General features: G+C 42.1%; 1 protein-coding gene across 8 annotated transcripts in view; it reads left to right on the forward strand.

Annotated features, from left to right (window-relative positions):
• The window catches only part of FRMPD4 (FERM and PDZ domain containing 4), a 451,884-nt gene that overhangs the window by 404,524 nt on the left and 24,915 nt on the right, over positions 1-22,445 (forward strand). For all 8 annotated transcript variants that reach the window (XM_039498317.1, XM_039498329.1, XM_039498310.1 and 5 more), the window contains 2 exons: positions 7,875-7,920; positions 22,072-22,176. In XM_039498317.1, coding sequence (XP_039354251.1) covers positions 7,875-7,920; positions 22,072-22,176 — 151 coding nt within the window. The remainder of the gene's footprint in view (positions 1-7,874; positions 7,921-22,071; positions 22,177-22,445) is intronic.

The following is a 22,445-nucleotide window of genomic DNA, read 5'->3' on the forward strand; positions in this document are numbered from 1 at the left end:
AGAAATTTTGGTTGATTGGCACTGGACATCCCCAAATCTAATGGCTCATTGTATTTTCCTACCAGTTGCCATGGGTGAGGTTCTCCAAGAGTCTTAAACCACTTTTGTACTTCAGCCCACCCGAGAGCTTACAGCGGCACAGCTGCACCACTGTAAGGTCTCCCATGTAGCTGCTCTATGCTGACGGGAGAGAGCTCTCACATCTGCATAATTAAACCACCCCCAACAAGCAACAGTAGCTATGTCAAGAGACGCTTTCCCACCAACGTAGCGCTGTCCACATCAGCATTTTTGTCAGTGTAACTTATGTCACTCAGACAAGTGTTTTTTCACACCCCTGAGCGACACAAGTTATACCGATAAAAGTGCTAGTGTAGACATAGCTTTGGGTGCCTGTCTCAATTATGGGAGCCACCAGGGCTACCCTATAGCCACAGGGCTGCCTGGAATTTCCTCAGTGCTATGTACTATGGCCTCATCCCTGATATAGCAGCGCTCGCAAAGGGGTCTTTGGGAGGCATCCATCTGACTGTCTTTTTCAGTGATTGTACTGGAGGAATTCTGCCCCAGCCAGAACCAGGGTTTTAAGACCCCTTAATACTGCTCCAGATCTTTTACAAAGAGGCCAGGAGTGAGGATCCCACCCAAAATTCTAACACGGAACTGTGTACCACCGTGGAGCTGATTATGAGCTCTTAGCCATAGCTTTGAGTTGTGGAGGGTGCTGAGTCACAAACCCAGATTCACAAGGGTACTTACTCACCAAACCCCCAGATGTAGGGGCCTAAATCCCAGGTTTAGGCTCCATTACAATCCAGAAAATGCCTGCTGGAGTGCCCCCTAACCCTGTAGTCATCTAAATTCATTCAGCACCTAAATATTCAAGGTAAAAGTTGCCTAGGCGCCTGCGTTTCTGCCTCTGGGCATCTGCACTGCTGCCTCACTGCCTAAGCCTCAATGCTATCCACAAACCAGAGGAAGACAGGCAGAAAAAGTGCTTCACTTGCCTGTGGGGCCTGATCAAGTAGATGTGCTCCAAACATGCCTAACATTCATGGTGGTGGCCCAAGGTGTAGGAGATGCAGGTTCAATTCCTCCCTCTATCTGACTAGGAGAAGGGATTTAACTAGGGGTGTCTAGCCACTGGACCATGGGATAGTCTTATGTGGGGCTCCCTCAATCTCTCTTATTGAAGCTGTGCTACTGTGGATAAATAATGAGTCGTTGGTCCAGAGAGAAAGAGCAAGCAAAAATAACGTATTAGCCTGGTGTGGTGAGAGACACAGGGTTCAGTCCTCTGCTCCAGTGACTCTTTAAGAAATGTCCCTGACCTCTGCTAGATCCCATAAATTCACATGGAGCTTGGAGACAACCTCTGTCTCTCAGGGGAACAGTCAGCCAGAAACTTTAAAATTCCAAATAGACTGGAGTTTTGAATTCCCTTATATAAGGATAACTCATGTATGAGAACTCAGGGATTGTGTATGTGTGTGGGGTGGGGGTGGGGGTGGGGGTGGGTATATATGCAGTTAAAATAAAGCAAACCCTTTGAAGCCAAATATAATGGACTACAGTAGATTGATCTCAGATTTAAGATGAAAAATGTTTTGCTGTCTTAATGTCTACAAGTATCAGAGGGGTAGCCGTGTTAGTCTGGATCTGTAAAAGCAGCAAAGAATCCTGTGGCACCTTATAGACTAACATTCCAAAACGTCTGTAATGTCTACAGTAATGAATGACATTAAAATGCATAATCACAGAGCTTTATTAGCCTAGTTCTGAGAAGTTAAAAATGGCTTCATTTTGCTTTGAATACGATTGATATTTTTGCCAACCTATTACTTTTGGCTCTCAGATTTTAACTCAGGGGATGAACACAACACTACATTTCTTTAAGTCAGAAAATGTAATTATGTATGGAGTCTCTGGTGACAGTCATAATTCTCAGCCCAACAAGATTCAAATATGAAACACAGACCTTTGTCGCATATGGCAAAGAGCCAAAATGCAAGAAACAGCATAGACATTTCAGGGAAGGAAGATCTTAGTGATGTCATCGTTATCATTGCATTTCCGAACAATAGTTTTAGAATCTCATGATTCACACTGAATGGCTCAGAGATAAGTTTGGGCCTAAAAGGGAGGGCATCCCTGATTGACATAATATCAATACTACTGCTGTCGTGTAATACAATTTCTATGTACTGTATACAATGTTATATATTGCTGGGGACTTGGCCTCCTTATCTGTACAGAGTGAGATACCTAGTGTGCATCTGAGTGCTGTAAGAGTTCATATTTTTCAGTAAAATGGATAGCAAATAAGTTCTAGTTCTCAGTTCGTAAGAATGAATACAGATTATGCCCTTCCCTCACTCTCCTTCCTTACATACTGTATTTTCTGTGATTATGAAGCACAGAGACAACTACTTCCTTGGTCCATATCTCTCCACGTACACCAGCAGCTCTAGGCACCAGCGCACCAAGCGCGTGCCTGAGGCAGCAAGCCGCGGGGGCTGGACATACAAAACTACAAAGTTGCAACGAGAATGGAAAGTTCAGTGCCTCATCTCTTTGACCTTTGCAAAGCCTTGTATTATGATTATATTTGTTCATTCCACCTACTCCTTGCGAGTACTTCAGCCATAGGAAAAAGAGGTCTGAGAATCAAATTACAGAACATTTAAACAGATCAAAGTAGTAGTAGTATTATTATCTCTCTCAGACGACATGAGGCATTAATATTCTGATGCAGTGTTAGCCATTGACTTTGTCTGTGAACTTGCAGGTGGGGAAATATGGTCCCTCTTTTGCCATTTCATGTCCATTTGAATCAGAGACAGTGGCAGAGTGGGTCAGGGCAGTATCATGTGGACAGGGGCGGCTCTAGCTTTTTTGCCACCCCAAGCACAGCAGTCCGACAGCCTTTGGCTTCTTGCCTGCGGGACGTCTGCCGGTCCAGTGGATTTGACGGCTTCCCTGCGGGAGGTCTGCCAATCCCGCAGATTCGACAGCAATTTGGCTGCGAGACCGGCGGACCTCCTGCAGACAAGCCGCCGAAGGCTGTCGGACTGCCATGCTTGGGGCGGCAAAAAAGCTAGAGCCGCCCCTGTCCACGTGATACTGCCCCAACCCACTCTGCCACTGTCTCTGATTCAAATGGACATGAAATGGCAAAAGAGGGACCATATTTCCCCACCTGCAAGTTCACAGACAAAGTCAATGGCTAACACTGCATCAGAATATTAATGCCTCATGTCGTCTGAGAGAGATAATAATACTACTACTACTTTGATCTGTTTAAATGTTCTGTAATTTGATTCTCAGACCTCTTTTTCTTATGGCTGAAGTACTCGCAAGGAGTAGGTGGAATGAACAAATATAATCATAATACAAGGCTTTGCAAAGGTCAAAGAGATGAGGCACTGAATTTCCCATTCTCGTTGCAACTTTGTAGTTTTGTACGTCTCAGTTAATTCCCTTTCCTGAAATGAAGAGAACTTGGCCATAGGTACTTGAATTCTTTGTTGGGTGGGGCAGATGATAGAGCACCCTAAAAATCTAGAATGCCATGAAATATAGATTTGGTCTCTTAGCCTGTATGGTCTAAATTCTGCTTTTGATTACCATCTTTTTTCTGAAGCTATACTTTAGGTATGGGGATAAAAGAGAAAAGTAGGCTTGTGCAAAGGGAAAATTTGACAGATTTTTGTCTTTGTCTTGTGCTGGTGCCTTCCTGGAGTTTTTAGGAGAGCAAAGGTGCAAATTTAAATTAGGTCATGTGATCAGTTTGTTTATGTATTTAATATCTAATAGCACACATGCACCCGGCAGGGGTGGGAGTGAGTGGGTTGTGTGTGTGTATATATATGTACACTTTATATATACGCCATATATATATATAGAGAGAGAGAGAGAGAGATACATACTTGATGGAGTAGTGTAGTATACAGTGTTTATAGCTTTAATATACATGTGCATATATACACATCTGTATAGGAATTATATGGTGATGTACATGGTAAGGGTTTCATCAGCATGAGTTTGGGCTAGTTTTGAAGTCATGAGTGAGTGGGATAATGATACAAGTGCTTTCAGATTGAAAGATGAAAAGCGCTATTTAAGAACAAGGTATTATTATTCCTTCACGAGGTGCACACCAGGTCATCTCAAACAGATGGTGATAAAACATTTACATTACATGCCACCATTGGGTATTTTGCATAAGCCATATGTATTACAGAAAACTATTTTAAGTAATGTTTTAGTCTTTAAAAATTGTATTTTAATGCCTACTTTGTGTGCCTCTCTGTCCATAAAGCCAGGTGCCTCGGTATTATTAGTCCAATTGTACATGGCTCAGAAGGAGCCCTAAAAATATCTTAAAATGACCAGATATGCCTTCTTATACCTAAAAATACCTGATTTATGGTCCAATTTCAAAGGTCATTCCAGTGCAAGTGCTGGTCCTATTAGGAATCTGGGAATTGCCCCCAAGTTAGCATTTTAAATTAGTGACCTTTTTGTTATTAAAAAAAAAAAATCTGATACTGGCCCAGTCAGAATCTTGCCTATCCTGGGTCTTGGACAGGTTTAATTTAAGGAGGAAAAACATTTCTATGACAAATTATTTTTTTTAAATGACAACACTTTAAAGTTGCCTGTAGCAAAGTGCAGCAGAGCCCCCTCAGCTCCTGCCTCTGCTAGGTCCACAAAGTCACTCTTAGACCCTGGGGGTAGTAACCACAGGTGCAGTTTATTTACAGGCTTGTTCCCACCACCATTTAACCATGTACAGTTGGCCCTTCACCGCCTACAGGAAGGAGGTGCTACCTCCCTGCCTTTTTCCCTTTCTTTCGGCTCCCCCTTTGGCTTTCTTCCCCTGAGGCTTTTATACAGCCCCAAGCTAATTAGGCAGCAGCTGTCTTTGCTTCCCCAATCAGGGCCAGGTTATCTCCAGCCAGCTCTCATTTATTCCCCTAAATGAGAGCTGGCTGACTGAGGGTTGAATCAGCAACAGCTTTGCCCAGCGCCCTGTCACATGCCCAATGGTTGGAATGTTAGAATAAGTTCCTGGGCCGATGCATTAGTGGTGGCAATGAAGATGGCCAATTGGACATGAAATATTTGCCTGTAAATCAGTTTACTTACCTACCTTGATGGATGTAGAGATAGATAAATATGTAGACACCATATCTATAGTGATGAGATTTCACATGATAAATTGCATTTATTGCATATTTTTGATTGCCCAAAATTGTAGTAGGTTTTTCACTCAACTAGATATAGTTCTATTATTTTTATTAGTTGATTATAAACACAGGATTGAGATTTTCTTAAAATCTATGAGATTTAATTTAATAGAGGTTTAAGGTAATTCCCTCTATAAACTTCTATGATCCTAAAATTTGCTATTTTTCCTCAGAAATATCAGCACCATGAGTCAAGGAGCACATACTGTTTCATGAGTGAATAAATCTTACTAATAGAGTCTAGCCCTAAATGCAGAATATGATTTCTGAAAATAAAAAAATCATGCATGTAATGTTCCTCCAAGCGACTATTTATTTTAACTAGGCTAAAATGATTTGTAGACTTTTCTATGAAAGGATGTTTAATTTATGTACCATATGTAGCTCTTCCAAAGCTTCACTATCGTTCAGTGTTGTGGTGGTGGTGGTTGTTTTTCTTCTTTTTCTTCTTATGCCTGGGATAGAGGATACAATAGACAAAACTAAAGCTTTCAATTCCTCTTGCTCAAGGGGACATAGCAGTTTTCAGGTATCTAAAAGCCAGGCTGCTAAGCAGCGCCGCGCTGCGCCGCGCTCCCGCTGTCCGGCCTCCTGGTCTCTTCGGCGGCTGCCCTTCCCGCCGGCCGCCTGCTGCTGCGGCCTGCGCGGAACCCCGGCGACCAGACCTGCTGCCGCCGCCTGCGGCCCGCGCCGCTCAACCGGGAGAAGGGGAAGACCGCCGCATGCCTGCGGTCCGCAGTCTTCCGCTTCGCCGGGCCCGGTGGACCTGCCGCAGGCAGCGCAGAGCGGAGCTCAACCAGCGCCCCCCGCGCCGGGCCCGCCGGCCGCCTAAGCGCTGCGCTGGGGGGGTCTAGAGCCGCCCCTGTCTAAAAGGGTGTCATAAGGAGGAGGGAGAAAACTTGTTCACCTTAGCCTCTAAGGATAGAACAAGAAGCAATGGGCTTAAACTGCAGCAAGGGAGGTTTAGGTTGGACATTAGGAAAAAGTTCCTAACTGTCAGGGTGGTTAAACACTGGAATAAATTGCCTAGGGAGGTTGTGGAATCTCCATCTCTGGAGATATTTAAGAGTAGGTTAGATAAATGTCTATCCAGGATGGTCTAGACAGTATTTGGTCCTGCCCAGAGGGCAGGGGACTGGGTTCGATGACCTCTCGAGGTCCCTTCCAGCCTTAGAATGTATGAATCTATTAATCTGTACTATTTTTATGAAATAATGCAGATATCATGATTAATGGGAAGTTGATTTGAGAACTGAGGAAGTTTTATCATTTTGACTCATGTCAAATGTGCAAGACTATATGGTCAAAGTTTGCCCTCAGTTGCACCTGTGTAATGCCATGGACAGGAGTAGAATCTGATAGGCTGGTTGGGGTAGTCTGTTGACCAATTTTCATAGCAATTTTCACACCAATTTTCATGGAACCCTGCAAGAAAATGCTGACTTCACCAGGCACACACCAAAGAGATTTTCTTACCAGTCCTTGAGTGTCTCCTCTATTTCCTTTTCCCACGGTTCCATTGATTTTTTTTCCAATGGCATTTCAATACAGTGAATTGACAGCACAGGGTGATTGCATACAGAACCAGTGACATGGTGCTTAACCCTACAATTGTGATTTATTTTAGTTTGTTCTACTGAACAGTTCTGGCATTCAAATTAGTTGCACTTCACTTGGCCAGGCAATAAATCACAGAAACAGGCAATTAATTTCATTTGAAATTAGGAAAACCTACAGAAAATCAACTCCATCTCAACCAAATGGCAACTAACCTTTTCTTGGCTAATAAAAACTAAGCAATCCAATGATGTAATAAATGAAATATTGACTTGAGTTTTCTCTTTTGGTAATTAAATAAGCATTTATTTGTCCTTTAAGTTATCAGAATCACTTGATCATGCAAAATGTCCTAGTGGTTTCCTCTCCAGTTTTAATAGCCTTGACATGGAATTTAGGGTTGTCCTGTAAACTCACCTGCTCAGATAATTGTGCTGCTTACCTGGTTTCAATTCACTGGTTTACCCAAAGAAGAGCTATAAGATTTTTAAAGAATGATCTTTCTTTGATGATGATGTAAATATTTTACTGTAAATGGGATATTCTCAAAATCTTCCTTTCCCCCAGTTCCCAAAGATTAATTCAGGAAGCCTCTCAGGGCCAAATTCTGCCTTCATTTTTACCCATCCCTCCCCAGTATCTTCAGCTGAATTTGGCTCTAAATCTGCAGGAGCTGGATAGCATGAGAAACAACTGCATTTTATTAAGCCAGTGAAAGAAATAAGGAGTTTGCAAATGATAAACAGATTTGATGAATCCAAATCTATTCCACGCTCAGTAGGAAAAGCTATCATTGCCCCGCACAATTGTTTGATGAAGCCAATAATATCTCCCAGTATAAACTGCATAATAAGGTTCAAGTCAGGTTGCTTTGTGACATTGGAAAACACTTCATTTTTTATATTCATTGTGACTTTGGCATATTATTCATCTCTCTAATGCTCTGCTATGTGATTGTAATAAACACTTGGCCACAGGATCACAGTTTTCTCCATTAGAAAGAAAAGCTTATTATCTTTAGAGCATGAAAGTATGGATCTTCACTCTTTTATTTTTTCCTTACAGAAGCTGCAAAGAATCGATCCTCCTGACTGTTGTTCAACCTTACCCTGTAAGTATCTATAATGTTTTCTGAATTAGTTTCCTAGCAACATAGATGCTTTTGTCTGCCTATTTTCTGTCTGTCTCTACCTTATCTACATAACAAAAAATGTAAGTGAAACAAAGGCTGTGCCTTTGAAGATAAAATTTAAGACTATACACCACTGCGTACATCAGTGGAACAATTTAACAGTGATTTAAATAATAATGGTCTGTTTTGACTTGTACTAGGAGTCTACCTAGTGCTTAGAACAGCAAGCAGAGTTCTATTCCCAGCAATCCTACTGACTTGCTAGGCAGACTGACCAACTCTCATGGTATGTCAGTGAGACTCCTATTTGTAACCAAACCCCCCCCAGCTCCTGATTTAATAATGTTATCTCCAGCAATGTGGGAGGGGGATTTCCGGACAGGTGATCTGACAGTGGCAGGGCCAGGAATGGGTGGAGCAGGGAGCTGGGAGGGGGAAGCCCCATCTGCATGCTGTGGTGAGAGAGCGTCAGCCACTGCTGGAATGGGAAGTCATGAGCTTTGCCATCTTGAATCCCAGAGCTCAAAATTGAACGGCTCCATTGGCTCACTCCCTACAAGACAGGGATGATGCTGGCTTGCTGTGGTTTGAGGTGGGAGTGATGGGCATGGCTTGGTGAAGGGGCATGGCTTGATATGTGTTTTGGAAGGAGACTCAGGCAGGGCAGGGAGAGCCCGAGAGAAAAGCAGCCAAGGAGAGCAGGGAATGTGGGAAGCAGAGGTGCTTGCCACCTTCCCCTGTAGGGGGGCTCAGTGCTGGGTTGGAAGAGAGAAGGAGCCCCAGTTGGTCTAGGGGGAAGGAGGCTGAAAGGAGAGTAAAGCTCATATTGGCTCAGGATCTGGAGGGGCTGAGTCTTTTGGGTGGGAGGCTGAGCTGGACAGGAAGGGGCGTTGATGGGCTAGAATCTCAGTTCATTGAGACACTGAGATTTGGTCAGTTACTATAACGGGTTTGGGGGATTTCCCTCCTCTGCAAGTCCCCCCAACCACCCAGCTTTCAACCCAGGAATAATCTGGGAGTTGCGATACCCTCAGAAAAGAGACAGTTTTTTGTAGTCCTCCCCATCTGTGTCCACGAAGTTGTGCATTTTGTGATGAAAGATAAATATAGCAAGCTTCCCCTCCCCGCTTATATGTTTGTAAAAGGAGAATTAAACCAATAATATGGGATTAAAATATTGAAATGGGCAACCTTTATATGTAGATTTAATTTGCTAAAACTTTAGCTCTGTGTGGGTGGAAAAATCAGTGCATCCAGGGTGTAATTATTTTTACAGAATACAGATTAAATATATTAGCCATTGTCAGATTAAATGTCCCACTTTATACATTAGAAACATTACTGTCAAAGAGGCATATGCTTAGCAGAAAGTAATATGGCAGCCTGTTTTCCAGTAGTGAATGCTGCAGCGAGAGCCAGCATATAGGAATGGGGAGCTGGGCCAGCCCTGTGAGACAAGAGCCACCTCTCCAGGAGATGAGCTTCAGGCTGGCTTGCTCTCCAACCCACCCACCGCCCGCCCGGGCCTACCAGTTCCTGAGGGCAGGACACAAGCCCCCCTCTCCCCAAACAGATCACATCCCGCAGGGGTAGGACCCAACCTCAGGGTCTCCCATCTCAGGGCAGGGACTTAACCCCCACTAGCCTTCCATTCCCAATCTTCCTGAAATTAGTTTGAAAATGTTGGTCAGTAGGTTGCTGGGTGACTGTGGGCAAGTCCCCTAACTTCTCTGGGCTTCAGTTTCAAGCTCGGTTATATGAAGATACTTACCTACCTCACATGGTTGTTGTGAGGCGTAAATCAGGATTACAATGCACTTTGAGATCTTTAGTTGAAAGGTGCTATTTCAAATGTGTGGAGTTGAGGAGTATGATAGTGCTTTACGGCCATGTTCTACCTGAGCTGACCAATCCTGAACCTGTTTGGATCTTAGTGTGTAGGTAAGCAAATGAGAATCCAGTCTTGGTGGGCATATGCTGCGACTCCTCAGCTACAAACTACACTAACTGAAATAAAGAAGGAGGGAAGAAAGGCCAGGATCCCCAATGGACTGCGCATCTCTCTCTCTCTCTCTCTCTCTCTCTCTCAATCACACACATACACACACCCAAGTAGCTCTATGGTCCCAGCTATGGAATGGGGCGTTAATTAATCTGCCCTTATCCTGTATCCTTCCAGGTAGCTAATGCCACCAGCTGCTGTAGCAGGAAAGAGTGCATGCACTCTCCAACAAGACTGTACAATGGCTGCTGCACTAGAATACTTGAGGCAGAGGGAGCATGGGGGTTGGCCCCATTAAACATATGTGCAGGCCAGGCACAACAGGGCCATTTACCTTCATTCTTTTGTTTCTTTTTAACTCAGATCATTTTACTAATATTGAGATACAGATTTTACCTTCAGTCGTGCACGTGCCACCCCACAGTCAGAAGTCTCATGGAGGTAGCTGGGAGCAGAATTAGGCTCACTGTATGTTTAATGGGTTTGATTACAATAAATATATATAAAACATGAAAAAAGTTCTCTTACACACATTTTTGCACAAGTCAGTATAGTCCCTCGTTTGGCTGATTTGAGTCTTTGCTTTAAAGTCATGTGAAAAAAAGGGATCTATACTGTAATGCAGTTATATGTAGTTCAGTGAGCTGCTGTTGTATTCAGTACTGACTGTAAGGTGTAACACTGTACATCTGTGCAGTGTTCTGGCCTGAGGTTGTTTGGCTTTTGATTGGATGATCAGGCCGTCTCCTTTGCTGGGCTACATGGCGTTGATGTGAAGTAGTATCCTATATGAACTGTGACTAAAATGAGAACAGAATTACCTCAAGGTCAGCCTTAAGCACAAGCAAGCCAAGCAGCCGATTGGGGCCTTTCATCCCATGTGACCTCAGGATACTCACAGTTCTTCCTCCAGCAGGTGGACTAGAGGGGAAGATAACTCATGACCTGATCATGCTTCCAGGAGACGGGAGTCCCTACTCTTGCTTGAGGCCCCACAAATCAGTAGGCCTGTCCCAGGGTGCCTCCTGGCCCTACAATCATTATAACACAGAGATATTAAATAGCAAAAATAATTCAAGGTGGAGTAAAACCATCAATGTTATTAAAATAAAGAGTTCCTTCTCCTTAACTGTGAGGCACCCACCATTAGACTAAACCAGGAGTTCTCAAACTGGGGGTCAGGACCTTTCAGGGGATCACGAGGTTATTACATGGGGGCTTGTGAGCTGTCAGCCTCCACCCTAAAGCCCGCTTTGCCTCCAGCATTTATAATGGTGTTAAATATATTTAAAAAGTGTTTTTAATTTATAAGGGAGAGTCGCACTCAGAGGCTTGATATGTGAAAGGGGTCACCAGTACAAAAGTTTGAGAACCGCTGGACTAAACCTTGCTCATCTCTGCTGAAGCCATGTTTTGGGTCCAGAGAAGGGCAGGTGCTCACAGTGACCAGAGCCAAGGGAAATAGCATGGAAGTGGGACACACGATAGTTTTCTTCAGAAAGGAATAGCAGATCCAACTAATTTGTGTGTGTGTTTATACTACCCCTCCCCCTTCTCGGACTATGCGCTGCAAGGCGAGGGAACTCAGCATATCCCATAGCTAGCAGATAATGCCTGCACTCTGTTTGGGACTATGGAACTCTAGCAGGTGCAGAAACCAGGTTAGTCTCCTAGTGTTCTTTCATTGATACATAGGTATACTCGTCACCTGCTGAATAGAGGTGCTGGGGTACCGCAGGCATTAGTGTGGTAAAGGCCATTTTTCCTGAGTAGGGCTGGTTGGAAAATGGTTGAGATTTTTCATGACAAAATTTGAAATAGTTTTCATTCTGCTGGTTTCGAAAAGGAATGATTTTAGTTTTATTAAAAATGTTTCACAAACTATTTACTGTAGATTTTAGTTTTTAAATGTTCTATGTTTTTCTTTTTCTTTTTTTCATTTTCTTTAGCCCAGGTTACCTCTCTTTTTAACTTGTTTTCATTTTCCCAGTGAAAGTGGGGAAGGGGGATAAAGAAAGGAACAATAAAAAATCAAACATTTTTTATGAAAAATTTTAATTTTGAAAAAATGCAATTTTTTGACAAGTATTTTATTAGAAAAATTTCATCCAGCTCCACTCCTGAGGAACATTTGTGTTCCCATTACTGCAGGAAAAATGCCCACCAATGGGAATTACAGGATTATCATTATTTCTTTATTATTTTTCCTAAGACAACAGTTTACACTTGCTGTGTTTAGCATTTGTATTGTTTTCATGCTTAAAACAAACTGTCCAGTACAATTGTAGGTGAAAATAGCAATAATGCAGATTGATAATACTCTGGTCTGCTACTCAATGTAATTCACTTAGTATTTTTTTAAAACTTTACAGATAGGTTTTGTTTAAGCTAATTCATTTTAATTACAACCAAAACAAAACACTGTGGTCTTTTGTTCTTCCTGTCAGTCTAATAAATCTTTCCCAAATTAATTTGAATATCATCTCTGCTGATAAGAAAATGATTGAACAGCTGAAGCACTTGAAGTAGTTTAAAGTTTTGGTTTTTTGGAAGTTTGATATTTGATTATCATTTGAAACCATTTTACTCTGTAAATGGATTACCATCCCACAAGGTATCTTATTCCGTTTAGTTCATTAACTGGCCTATTGTGTTATGTGTTCAGACTTTGTGAATGGAACTCATTTCATAGTCTGACATGCTACTTTCTTCATTAACCCTTTAATGGCCCCATTGAAGTCTCTGGGAATTTTGCCACTGACTTCAGTGGGGCCAGGATTTCAACCCTGGAATGTAAGGTAGTGTGATGGAAAAGGACAATCAAGTCCAGTTTCCTTTTTATGACCTTTTAAAAAGTGCTTCTGGACATATACATCCATATGTCAAACAAAGTCAACATTTATTGAAAAACTTCAGTAGATTACACAGATTCATGTGAGCATGTGAATTATAGACAATGTAGCCAACCCTTGTGATTTGCTTGTGAGTCTCATGATATTTGGAGTTTTCCTTGAAAACCTAGCTCCTAGATTCACATAATTCGGAGAGAGTCCCAGCTTTTATGTAAAAGAAAAAATAAGTTTCTAGCCCTCACAGTTCTGGAGAAAAGCTTGAAAACATGAAGTGAGGCTCAGAAACCATTAGGCAAATAAAAAGAACGCAGAATGTATTTTTTTTTTAAATCTCATGATTTTGTAGCCAATCTCAAACCGCATTTTTTAAAAAAACCTAGGCAAATTGCCATTTTTTTCACACCCAGTCCTTAGACCTTGTCTAAAGTACAACGTCTAAATAAAACCTTGTCTCTCTAATATTCTAGGACCAAGTCAGCTACAGCAACACTGCAAACAACTTTTAAACAAGTTTTTAATCAGTTATAGGCATAGTTGGCTCTAAATCCATCTGCACACAACATGGTTAAAACTTGGTTAGTAATAATGTCACTGAGCATAGCACTCCTAACAGAGGTCTTGTATCATACCTTGTAGTCTTCCAGCAACAGCTATTTTGTTGTTTGGGCATGACCTCCCAACTGTGTTTTGTATAACAGGTTTGCTTGTCTATCAGTAAATGTTAGTTACCGTCCACACACAAACTGATAAAAAATATTTCTATTGATAATAATTGAAGTTTACGGACGGGCAAAGTAAGAAAAATGCTGCTTGAGAACTTACTAGAGTTTGATTTAAGGAAATGTACTTTGTATGTTTTGACATGTGATGTTGACAAGCTGTGTTTTAACAGTTATAAAGCTTTAACTTTTTGAAGCTCCGTGTCTACTGGCATTAAATAATTACAGTCTCATCCCTCTATTGTCTGACACCCCCTAATAATTTCCCACAAGTGTGAAAATTTAGATAAATAAAAACAGCAACAATTCTTAAAATAAACATGTATATTATCCATTGAACGTATTAAAAAAATAAAGAATTCTGCCAAGCCAATCTATCTTCCTCCCACCTCCATGTGCAGTACAAGATCCCCGATTTGCATTGCCCCACCTGTTGATGGCATTTCTCCTTCAAGGTATTCTTCAAGCACACAATCCCCATTCTGAGGCAGTATGTGATAACTGTTCAGGTTTTCCCAGAATGCACTTGTGTAAACAATTTGGCAGCATCGGATATGTGAAAATAAGAACATAAGAACGGTCATACTAGGTCAGACCAATGATGCATTTATCCCAGTATCCTGTCTCTGACAGTGGCCAGTGCAAGGTGCTTCAGAGGGAATAAACAGAACAGGGCAATTATCAAGTGATCCATCCTATTGTCCAGTCCCAGCTTCTGGTAGTTGGAGGTTTAGAGCCACCCAGGGCAAAGGTTGCATCCCTGATCATCTTAGCTAATAGCCATTGATGAATCTATCTTCAGTGAACTTATCTAATTCTTTTTTTAACCCATTTATACTTTTGGCCTTCAGAACATCCCATGGCAACAAGTTCTACAATTTGACTATTTTGTGTGAAGAAATACTTCCTTTCATTTGTTTTAAACCTGCTGCCTATTAATTTCATTGTGTGCCCCTAGTTCTTATGTTATGTGAAGGGGTAAATAACACTCCCCTATTCATTTTCTCTAGACCATTCATGATTTTATAGATCTCTATCATATCCCCCTTAGTTGTCTCTTTTCTAAACTGAACCGTTTCAGCCTTTTAAATCTCTCCTCACATGGAAGCTGTTCCATACCCCTAATAACTTTTGTTGCCTTTCTCTGTACCTTTTCCAATTATAATATATGTTTTCTCAGATGGGGTGACCAGAACTGTACACAGTATTCAAGATGTGAGCATACCATGGATTTATATAATGGCATTCTGGCAATATGTTTTGTTTTGTTATCTATCAACATTCTATTAGCTTTTTTGATTACCATTGCACATTGAGTATATGTTTTCAGAGAACTATACAGAATGACTCCTTGGCCTGCCTTATTAAATTTGTGCACTTGACTTCCCAGAATTTATGTTCCTTTCTGTTTTCCTCACTAAGATTCGACTTCCAGTTTCTAAAGGATGCCTTTTTGCTTCTAACCACCTCTTTTACTCTGCTGTTTAGCCATGGTGCCATTCTTTTGGTCCTCTTACTGTTTTTATTTCTATATTTATTTGGGGTATACATTTAGTTTGAACCTCTATTATGGTGTCTTTAAATAGTCTCCATGCAATTTGCAGGAATTTCACTTTTGTGACTGTTCCTTTTCATTTCTATTTAACGAGCTCTCTCATTTTTGTATAGTTCCTCTTTCTAAAGTTAAATGCTACTGTGGTAGGTTTCTTTGGCATTTTTCCCCTACAAGGATGTTAAATTTAATTACATTACGGTTGCTATTTCGGAGTGGTTCAGCTATATTCATCAGATCCTGTGCGCCACTTAGGACTAAATCAAGAATTACCTCTCCCCTAGTCAGAAGAATGGAAGAGTGCCTCAAGCTTATTCTCTCTGGTCCTCTCTTTCCAACACATTTTGTCTTGTCTTTTACCCTTCCAGCTCTCATTCTTCTGCCCCTAGTTCTCCTTTCCCTCCTAAACTTACCCTTCTCCAGTTCTCTCTTTATTCCTCCTCACATGCTCTTCTTTCCATCTGGTGGCTGGATCTGGATTGGCTGTTGATACTTTCAGTCACAGGACCTACTGTCCTTCCCGCAAAAGCTGCTCTGTAGAGCTGAGTATAGTGCAACACTACCCACTCCTCACAGACACACACTTTTTCTTTTATGCCTCTCAGCTGTTGAATAAGAAACAGAGGCCACTTCCACATGAGAAATAACCAGCAAGAGTAAGGGGAGTAGCAGATACCCAAGTGATCAAAGGAGGTATAACTGCGCAGGAGATCAGCACAGCAGTAGTATAGATATGGAGAGAAATAGGCCAGACAGGAGGCCAGGTGATATGTCCCAGCATTCCACTAAATCTGGAACAAATCCTTGGTTTCAGTAGAATCATCTGGGACCATCTCTGTAAACTAGGATGTCTGATGATTTAGCTACTCATCATTGTTTACTATAGAATGAACCAGATGATTTTTCCATGATGCTTTCATTAAAATAAATATCGGCAGTTCTTCACCTTGGAGGCATGTGCTGTGTATATGCATGGCCAATAACTGCACTAAAAATAGCAAAATGTAATTGGTTGGCTCTGATACACAACATTGTTTTAAAAACCTCAAACAGATATCAAATGCCAGGAATAGGATAGCTACTTCAGCATTGAAATTCGTGGTTCAAAAATTTAACAGTTACTGTACATTGAAAATATCCGTCAGTGCAATGTGGTTGTTACGTATTGTGCAGTAAAAATCTGACTTTTCAGTTTTTGGTGTGTTCATTATTTTATTACCGTACTTACACATGCATTGCTGCTATTGCTGTTGCAAACCAGTTGAGATGTCTGAGTGAACAGCAGGGCTGGCTCCAGGCACCAGCATTCCAAGCTGGTGCTTGGGGCAGCAATCTGCAAGGGGCGGCAGTCCCTGTTGTTTTGCCCCCAAGCAGTGCGCCGAATTGCCGCCGCGGACGGCAGGGACAGTCCGTGTGCCTCAGTGGTGGCAATTCTGCAGCAGCTTCTATGTTTAGCTGTCCGTGGCAGGATCAGGGCAGTAAGATTTTAACGTCAAGTATATGGGGTGCAAAGCCATGGGGTGCAAAGGTAGTATTCAGTCTTCACCCTTTTATCCCCTCCAAACAAACCTCCAAGGGTGTATTACTCCATCTTGTTCAAAGACCAAACTAACTGAGATACCATATAAGAGTCTTGAGTGTGCTATCTGTTGGCTGACTGGACTATTAATGAAGTTGTCCATGAGAATAAAACCCTAGACCATAAGGAGAAAGATGTTTTTATTTCATTGTCCGTACACAAGTAAACATGATACAACTTCAAAGATAAATCTGAACTCTTAACAGAAAGAACTGTTATTGGCATTATTTAGGTTGTGCTAGTATTTAGTTTGCATTTACATATTCTGATTCCTCCATTGAAATGGATCCTCACATTTGCAAAAAATAGTTCTAATTAGGATGCTTTTATCACAGACAGTGCAAATATCTCACAATGACAGACACATTGCATCAGTGTAAATACCTCCCGCTTAAGGTCATTAACTGAGAATAATGTCTTCCATTTGGCAAAAAGATGGTGCATCAGAAACAAATGAACCTGCCACTCTGTGATTCATTAATCACTGGTATGCTCAGGCTACAAATATGAAGACGTTAAGATGGAAGTCACGTACTGCATATCCCTTCTGTTTTCTTACTGGTCTTTTGTTAGACATATGAATTATGAAAGTTAATAAAAACTATTTTTCTTCTCTGAATTAGTTCATCAGCTTTTAGAATGAAAATACCAAGAGCCAGGTTTATGTGGACACCTATGCCATAGTATGCCTAAATGCAGAGGTTATACCATTATTAAAATTCTTAACCAGCTGGGATGATTCCCTCCAAATACTAGGGAGGGCTGTTCCAGTGCAAATTTTCACTGGTTACAAATGGCCCTGGCTTCTATAAATCTGAGGGCAGGTCTGAGGGCAAAGGCCACTCTACACCCTCAGGCCTGTCCAGGGTCCCTGGCTGGAAGCCAGAGTGCCAGCCCTCTCACTTCCTCCACACAGGAGATAGGAGAAATGGGATCTCCATGCTGTGTGGGACATAGAGGCATGTCCCCTCATCATGCAGTGGTACACTCAGGGGACCTGTCCAAGCAACCCATTGTGTTACAGGGACTTCATTTTGGAACCATTTAAACCCACAAATAGCTCTGGTATCCAGCAAAGTTATGACAGTATAATTTAAACTCCCAAGCAAGATTTCTGAGATGCCAAATGGAAGGTGAGAAAACCCACACAGCAATTTTGCCAGTGTTGTCATATGGGAAAAATTCCTTCAAGGCTCCAGACAAAACTTGTCAATCAGCCTAGTCCCTAGCATCATAAGAGATCTAGCTCTAGGGAGGTGTCTGCTGCTCTTGGTGCAGTCTTTCTTGGGGTTCCAGCTTTTTCCTAACTGATCCCCTTCAATTCGCCTACAATTAGACCAGTCCATAAACTCTGAACCCAAACTGAGTCTCTCCACCCTCCAACTTCAGGGCTTGCAGCCTTCTTTTGTTTCCTTGTTTGTTTCTTAGAGGCAGCCTGGCATGGTGCTGTGGCCCCTTTGCTGTCTTGGGCCTTTCTGCCTCCCTTTCCCTCTGTTCTCCTTCCTTGATAGCTGGACTTGTTTTCTTTATTGGTCAGAGCCTCCACGATTGGCAGTTCCGGCAGCTGCACTGGAGTGTGGTCAGCCTTATTGCCTGTAAGCAGGGAAGACTCCCCTCCCTTCTGCCTTTTTCGGTATGGGCTTTGTAAAGCCCATTACAGATGGGTAAGGGCGGGGCTGGACCAGAGCCAAATTAGTGATTTACGAGCATTAAGAGCAAGTAGAAACTATTCCCTGCCCTGTCAGGTGAGAGCCAGTCAGCCAGCCCCCTCATGGCTCTGCTTTCCACTGGCACCAGAAGTAGAAAGGTCAGGCTCCATTACTTGGATACCATGTGGGATAGCACCCTGCACACACTGGAGAAAGGAAGGAATGAGAAGGAAACATCACCCTTTCTCTCTCCCATACACACACACACTCAGAGAGGGTGAGGGGAAGTAGAAGGAGCATGTGTAGCACTTCCCCAGCCACTTCCCCTGGGGGATATACCCCTCACCCCCTTCTGGAGGAAGGAGAGTGTCCCCATTGCCTCCAGGTATGTTAAAGTCACACCCTGGCTAGTGAGGAGAGAGCATTGCCAGAGGGGCCTCAACCCATATGCTACAATTGACCAGACAATTTCCAAGGCAACTTTTGAACATTTGGGCCTAAATCTTTGAGATTCGTCTTCTGCTCAGTGCCCCTGAAAACACTGAACAGATATGCATATACATCCTTCTGGTCATTCATGTAGCATCTGATATCTAGTGACCGCATTGTGTTGGGTCTCTCTAACAAAAAATTGTCAGGAAACTAATAAAGGACTAATGGAGTTACATTTGAGGGGAAAGAATCATTCTCCATGTTTGTTGCCTTGAATTCTCTAGCATGTGGTGATGATTAGAGCAGAATAAATTTAAATAGTGGGTTGTGCAGTATTTTCAGTTATCTGGGGATCCTGATATGAAACCTGACCTTCATTCTAGTTCCCTCTCAAGCTCTCTTGAGAGTATCAAAAGAAACTAAATGGGACCAGTGCACCATTCTTTCTCCCTCTGACAAAAGTGTATTTCAACAAAACTGAATTGCTACAGAGAGTCACACAGCAGCAATGCTCCTTTTGCCAAGCCCTGAAGTGTGTCCATTAGAAGATCAGTTCACAACCAGAAAGCAAGTGGTCTTTTCCCTAAAGCATGTCAGAGGAAGATTACAGCTCTGGATATTTTACTGTTCTACATCATTCACTGGGAACTCATGTGGACTGTGAAATTTTACTTTGTGTTTTGTTTTGGTTTTTTGTTCCCTTGCATAAATTCTTGCTGTGACCAATAGATTTTGACAGCAGGTATAGGCAAACAAACCCTAGCAAAATAACATCCTACTATCCCCAAACTGTCCTCTTCCTGACTCAAACCTGTATTCAGGCCATGGATCTTTACTTCCTCAAGAGATACCTGGTTCAGGATCCCTGACATCCCACCCCAAACTTTACAGTACCCAGACTTCTCTCGACATTACTGCTTTCTGTGTTTTGCCCTTCTCCCTGAATGTGAGCGCTTTGGATTATTTTTCCCTAGAGGAATTAGCTTGCATTTTTCTAACCTGATTCTCATTTTGTTGTTTTCTGGGTCATTGTTTCTAATTTTTTCAGATCTTTCTGTATTATTTACAGAACTGGTTTTTGCAATTCATCCCAATTAGTCTTACCTGGGAATTTCCTGTCATATAACATTTCTAATATGCAGCTTACAGTCAGAGCTGTCAGAGAAAGGGCAGATACGCCTGATCCATGAATGTGTTTCCTGGCTCAAGTTTGGATTCAGGGAACTGGGATGATGCTAGGGTTTGCTAATAGAATACAGAACCTTTCACTCCTAGTGCACCCAGTTTGTGTTTGGTGGTTTGTGTAGTAGCTGCAGTTATTGCCATCTAATGGCTATTCAGTAGCCTGTGTGAAATGAGTTTCTGACGTCAGTCTGGTTTCTAGAAGCCAGGTGTCCAAATCACAAAAGATAATTTTTAATCAGTCTTAACAAAGGCCAGGGACTGGAAGGACATGGAGGCTGAACTAACTCCATGGTTACTATTCCTGGCCAAGGTTCAAAGCATAGTGACAGGGAGTGTTGAAATTATACATTACTGTGCTTTGTGGATAATGGAGAATTAATTCCAGGACTATCAATCCATTCATGCACTAAATTCTCTCTCTCACACACCCACACAGACACACACATCAACCAACCAACCTTTTGGGTATTGGAATTCTACAGAGCTAATGAAATAACTCTTCAATGACATGGGGTGGGATTTTCAAATATGCTCACCATTGGCCTATCTCAACTGTTGACGTCAGTGGGTGACAGCTGAGGCCCAATGAAGTCAATGCCACAACTCCCTTTGACTTCAAAAGGGCCAGGATTTCACCCAGTGACCTCAGAGGCGGGGGGGGGGGCGGGGTGGAGGGGAGGGAGAAGAGGGCAGAGTCAGACCAAAGCTGATTGCTTTTAAAAATCTCCCCCAGGGGCCCTAAGTATGTTACTGATCTCAAATTAATACATCTAAAAAGTGGAAACCTTTTCTTTTTGTCTGAGCAGAAGTAATTTGTTGTTAAAAATAGGCCAAATCATCCAGTCATGTCTCAGCCAAAACTCCTAATATTCAATAAGAATTTTTCTTGATTAACGGCTGAACATTTGGCCTTGGTGTGGAGTGCAATGGACAAAAGTAGACTAGAGGATTCCTAAATTAGGGTCAGTGATGAATTATCTATAATTTTGTACCAGTTTTCAAAAGTGGGAGAATGAGGGAAATATCTCTATTATTTTTTATAAATATCATGTGCACTTCAGTATATCTATGTGATATCCTGCCAAAGGAGGCTGTAAGGGGGAAACCGGGGAGGATTGAAATAATGGCAAAAGTAAGGTGCTATTTTAGAGAATGCCAAGGGTCCTTGGGGAAAAATGGGGAAGGTATTAATTGGGAAATACCCCTTGCCTTGCTAATGATGCTACCAGGATTGCAAAACTTTCAGAGACTGTGTGTGTGGGTATGTGTGTGTGTGTCAACATTAGGCAGCAGTTCTGCAGAAAAGGACCTAGGGGTTACAGTGGATGAGAAGCTGGATATGAGTCAACAGTGTGCCCTTGTTGCCAAGAAGGCTGACGGCATTTTGGGCTGTATAAGTAGGGGCATTGCCAGCAGATCGAGGGACATGATCATTCCCCTCCAAAGAGGATGGATCTAGACTGTTCTCAGTGGTACCAGATGAGAGAACAAGGAGTAACAGTCTCAAGTTGCAGTGGGGGAGGTTTAGGTTGGATATTAGGAAAAACTTTTTCACTAGGAGGGTGGTAAAGCACTGGAATGGGTTACCTAGGGAGGTGGTGGAATCTCCTTCCTTAGAGGTTTTTAAGGTCAGGTTTGATGAAGCCCTGGCTGGGATGATTTAGTTGGGGATTGGTCCTGCTTTGAGCAGGGGGTTGGATTAAATCACCTCCTGAGGTCTCTTCCAACCCTGGTATTCTATGATTCTATTATTCTATTCTATGATTAAACAGTGCAAAAGTTTTCCATTTGGTGTTTGAATAAAAGGTCACTGACTAGTCACTGATCAGGGCTCGCTCATGCAAACAAGCATGGTTGACAGCAATCAGTGAAAAAGCCCCATGAGGCGTTTCCAGTGACTGTGTGAGCACTTTGTATTGCTCCGATCTGGTTGCTGAATAAGCTGCAACCTTTCAGTGCATGTGTCTGTATCTACTTAATTTTTCCATACCTCCAGGAATACTATGATTTACGTTAATTATTCAATTAACAATGCACAGAGCATATTGTCATATACTTGGAGTACCTGACATATGAGAAAATGGAGAGCATAGGTCACTGAGGCAAGAAGGATAGGTTATGCTTGAGACTTATATGACATGTTTTATTTATTTCTTCCAGTCTCCTAAATCAGCATTTATCAGTGCTGCAAAAAAGGCAAGATTGAAGTCCAACCCGGTCAAAGTGCGCTTCTCTGAAGAGGTCATTATCAATGGCCAGATTTCAGTGAGTACCTCAAGCCATTTTAACTTGAAGAAGGAACAAGACCATTTCAGTCAAAGGCACTCTATAAAGTTCTACAGGGGGGGAAATGTACAGTAAGCACAACTTCGGTACCATTGTAGAAAATATAGTAGAGGTTTTGGAGAGGCACATTTTAAAATATCTAAATAAATTAAAGCCCATTAATTAGGCCCAGAGCACTACAAACTTTTGTAAATATAAAATTTAAAATTCCAGTAGGATTACAGTTCATGTGGCTCATATCTTAATTT

The sequence above is a fragment of the Mauremys reevesii genome, linkage group 1, assembly GCF_016161935.1.
Source record: "Mauremys reevesii isolate NIE-2019 linkage group 1, ASM1616193v1, whole genome shotgun sequence".
Taxonomy (NCBI): domain Eukaryota; kingdom Metazoa; phylum Chordata; order Testudines; family Geoemydidae; genus Mauremys; species Mauremys reevesii.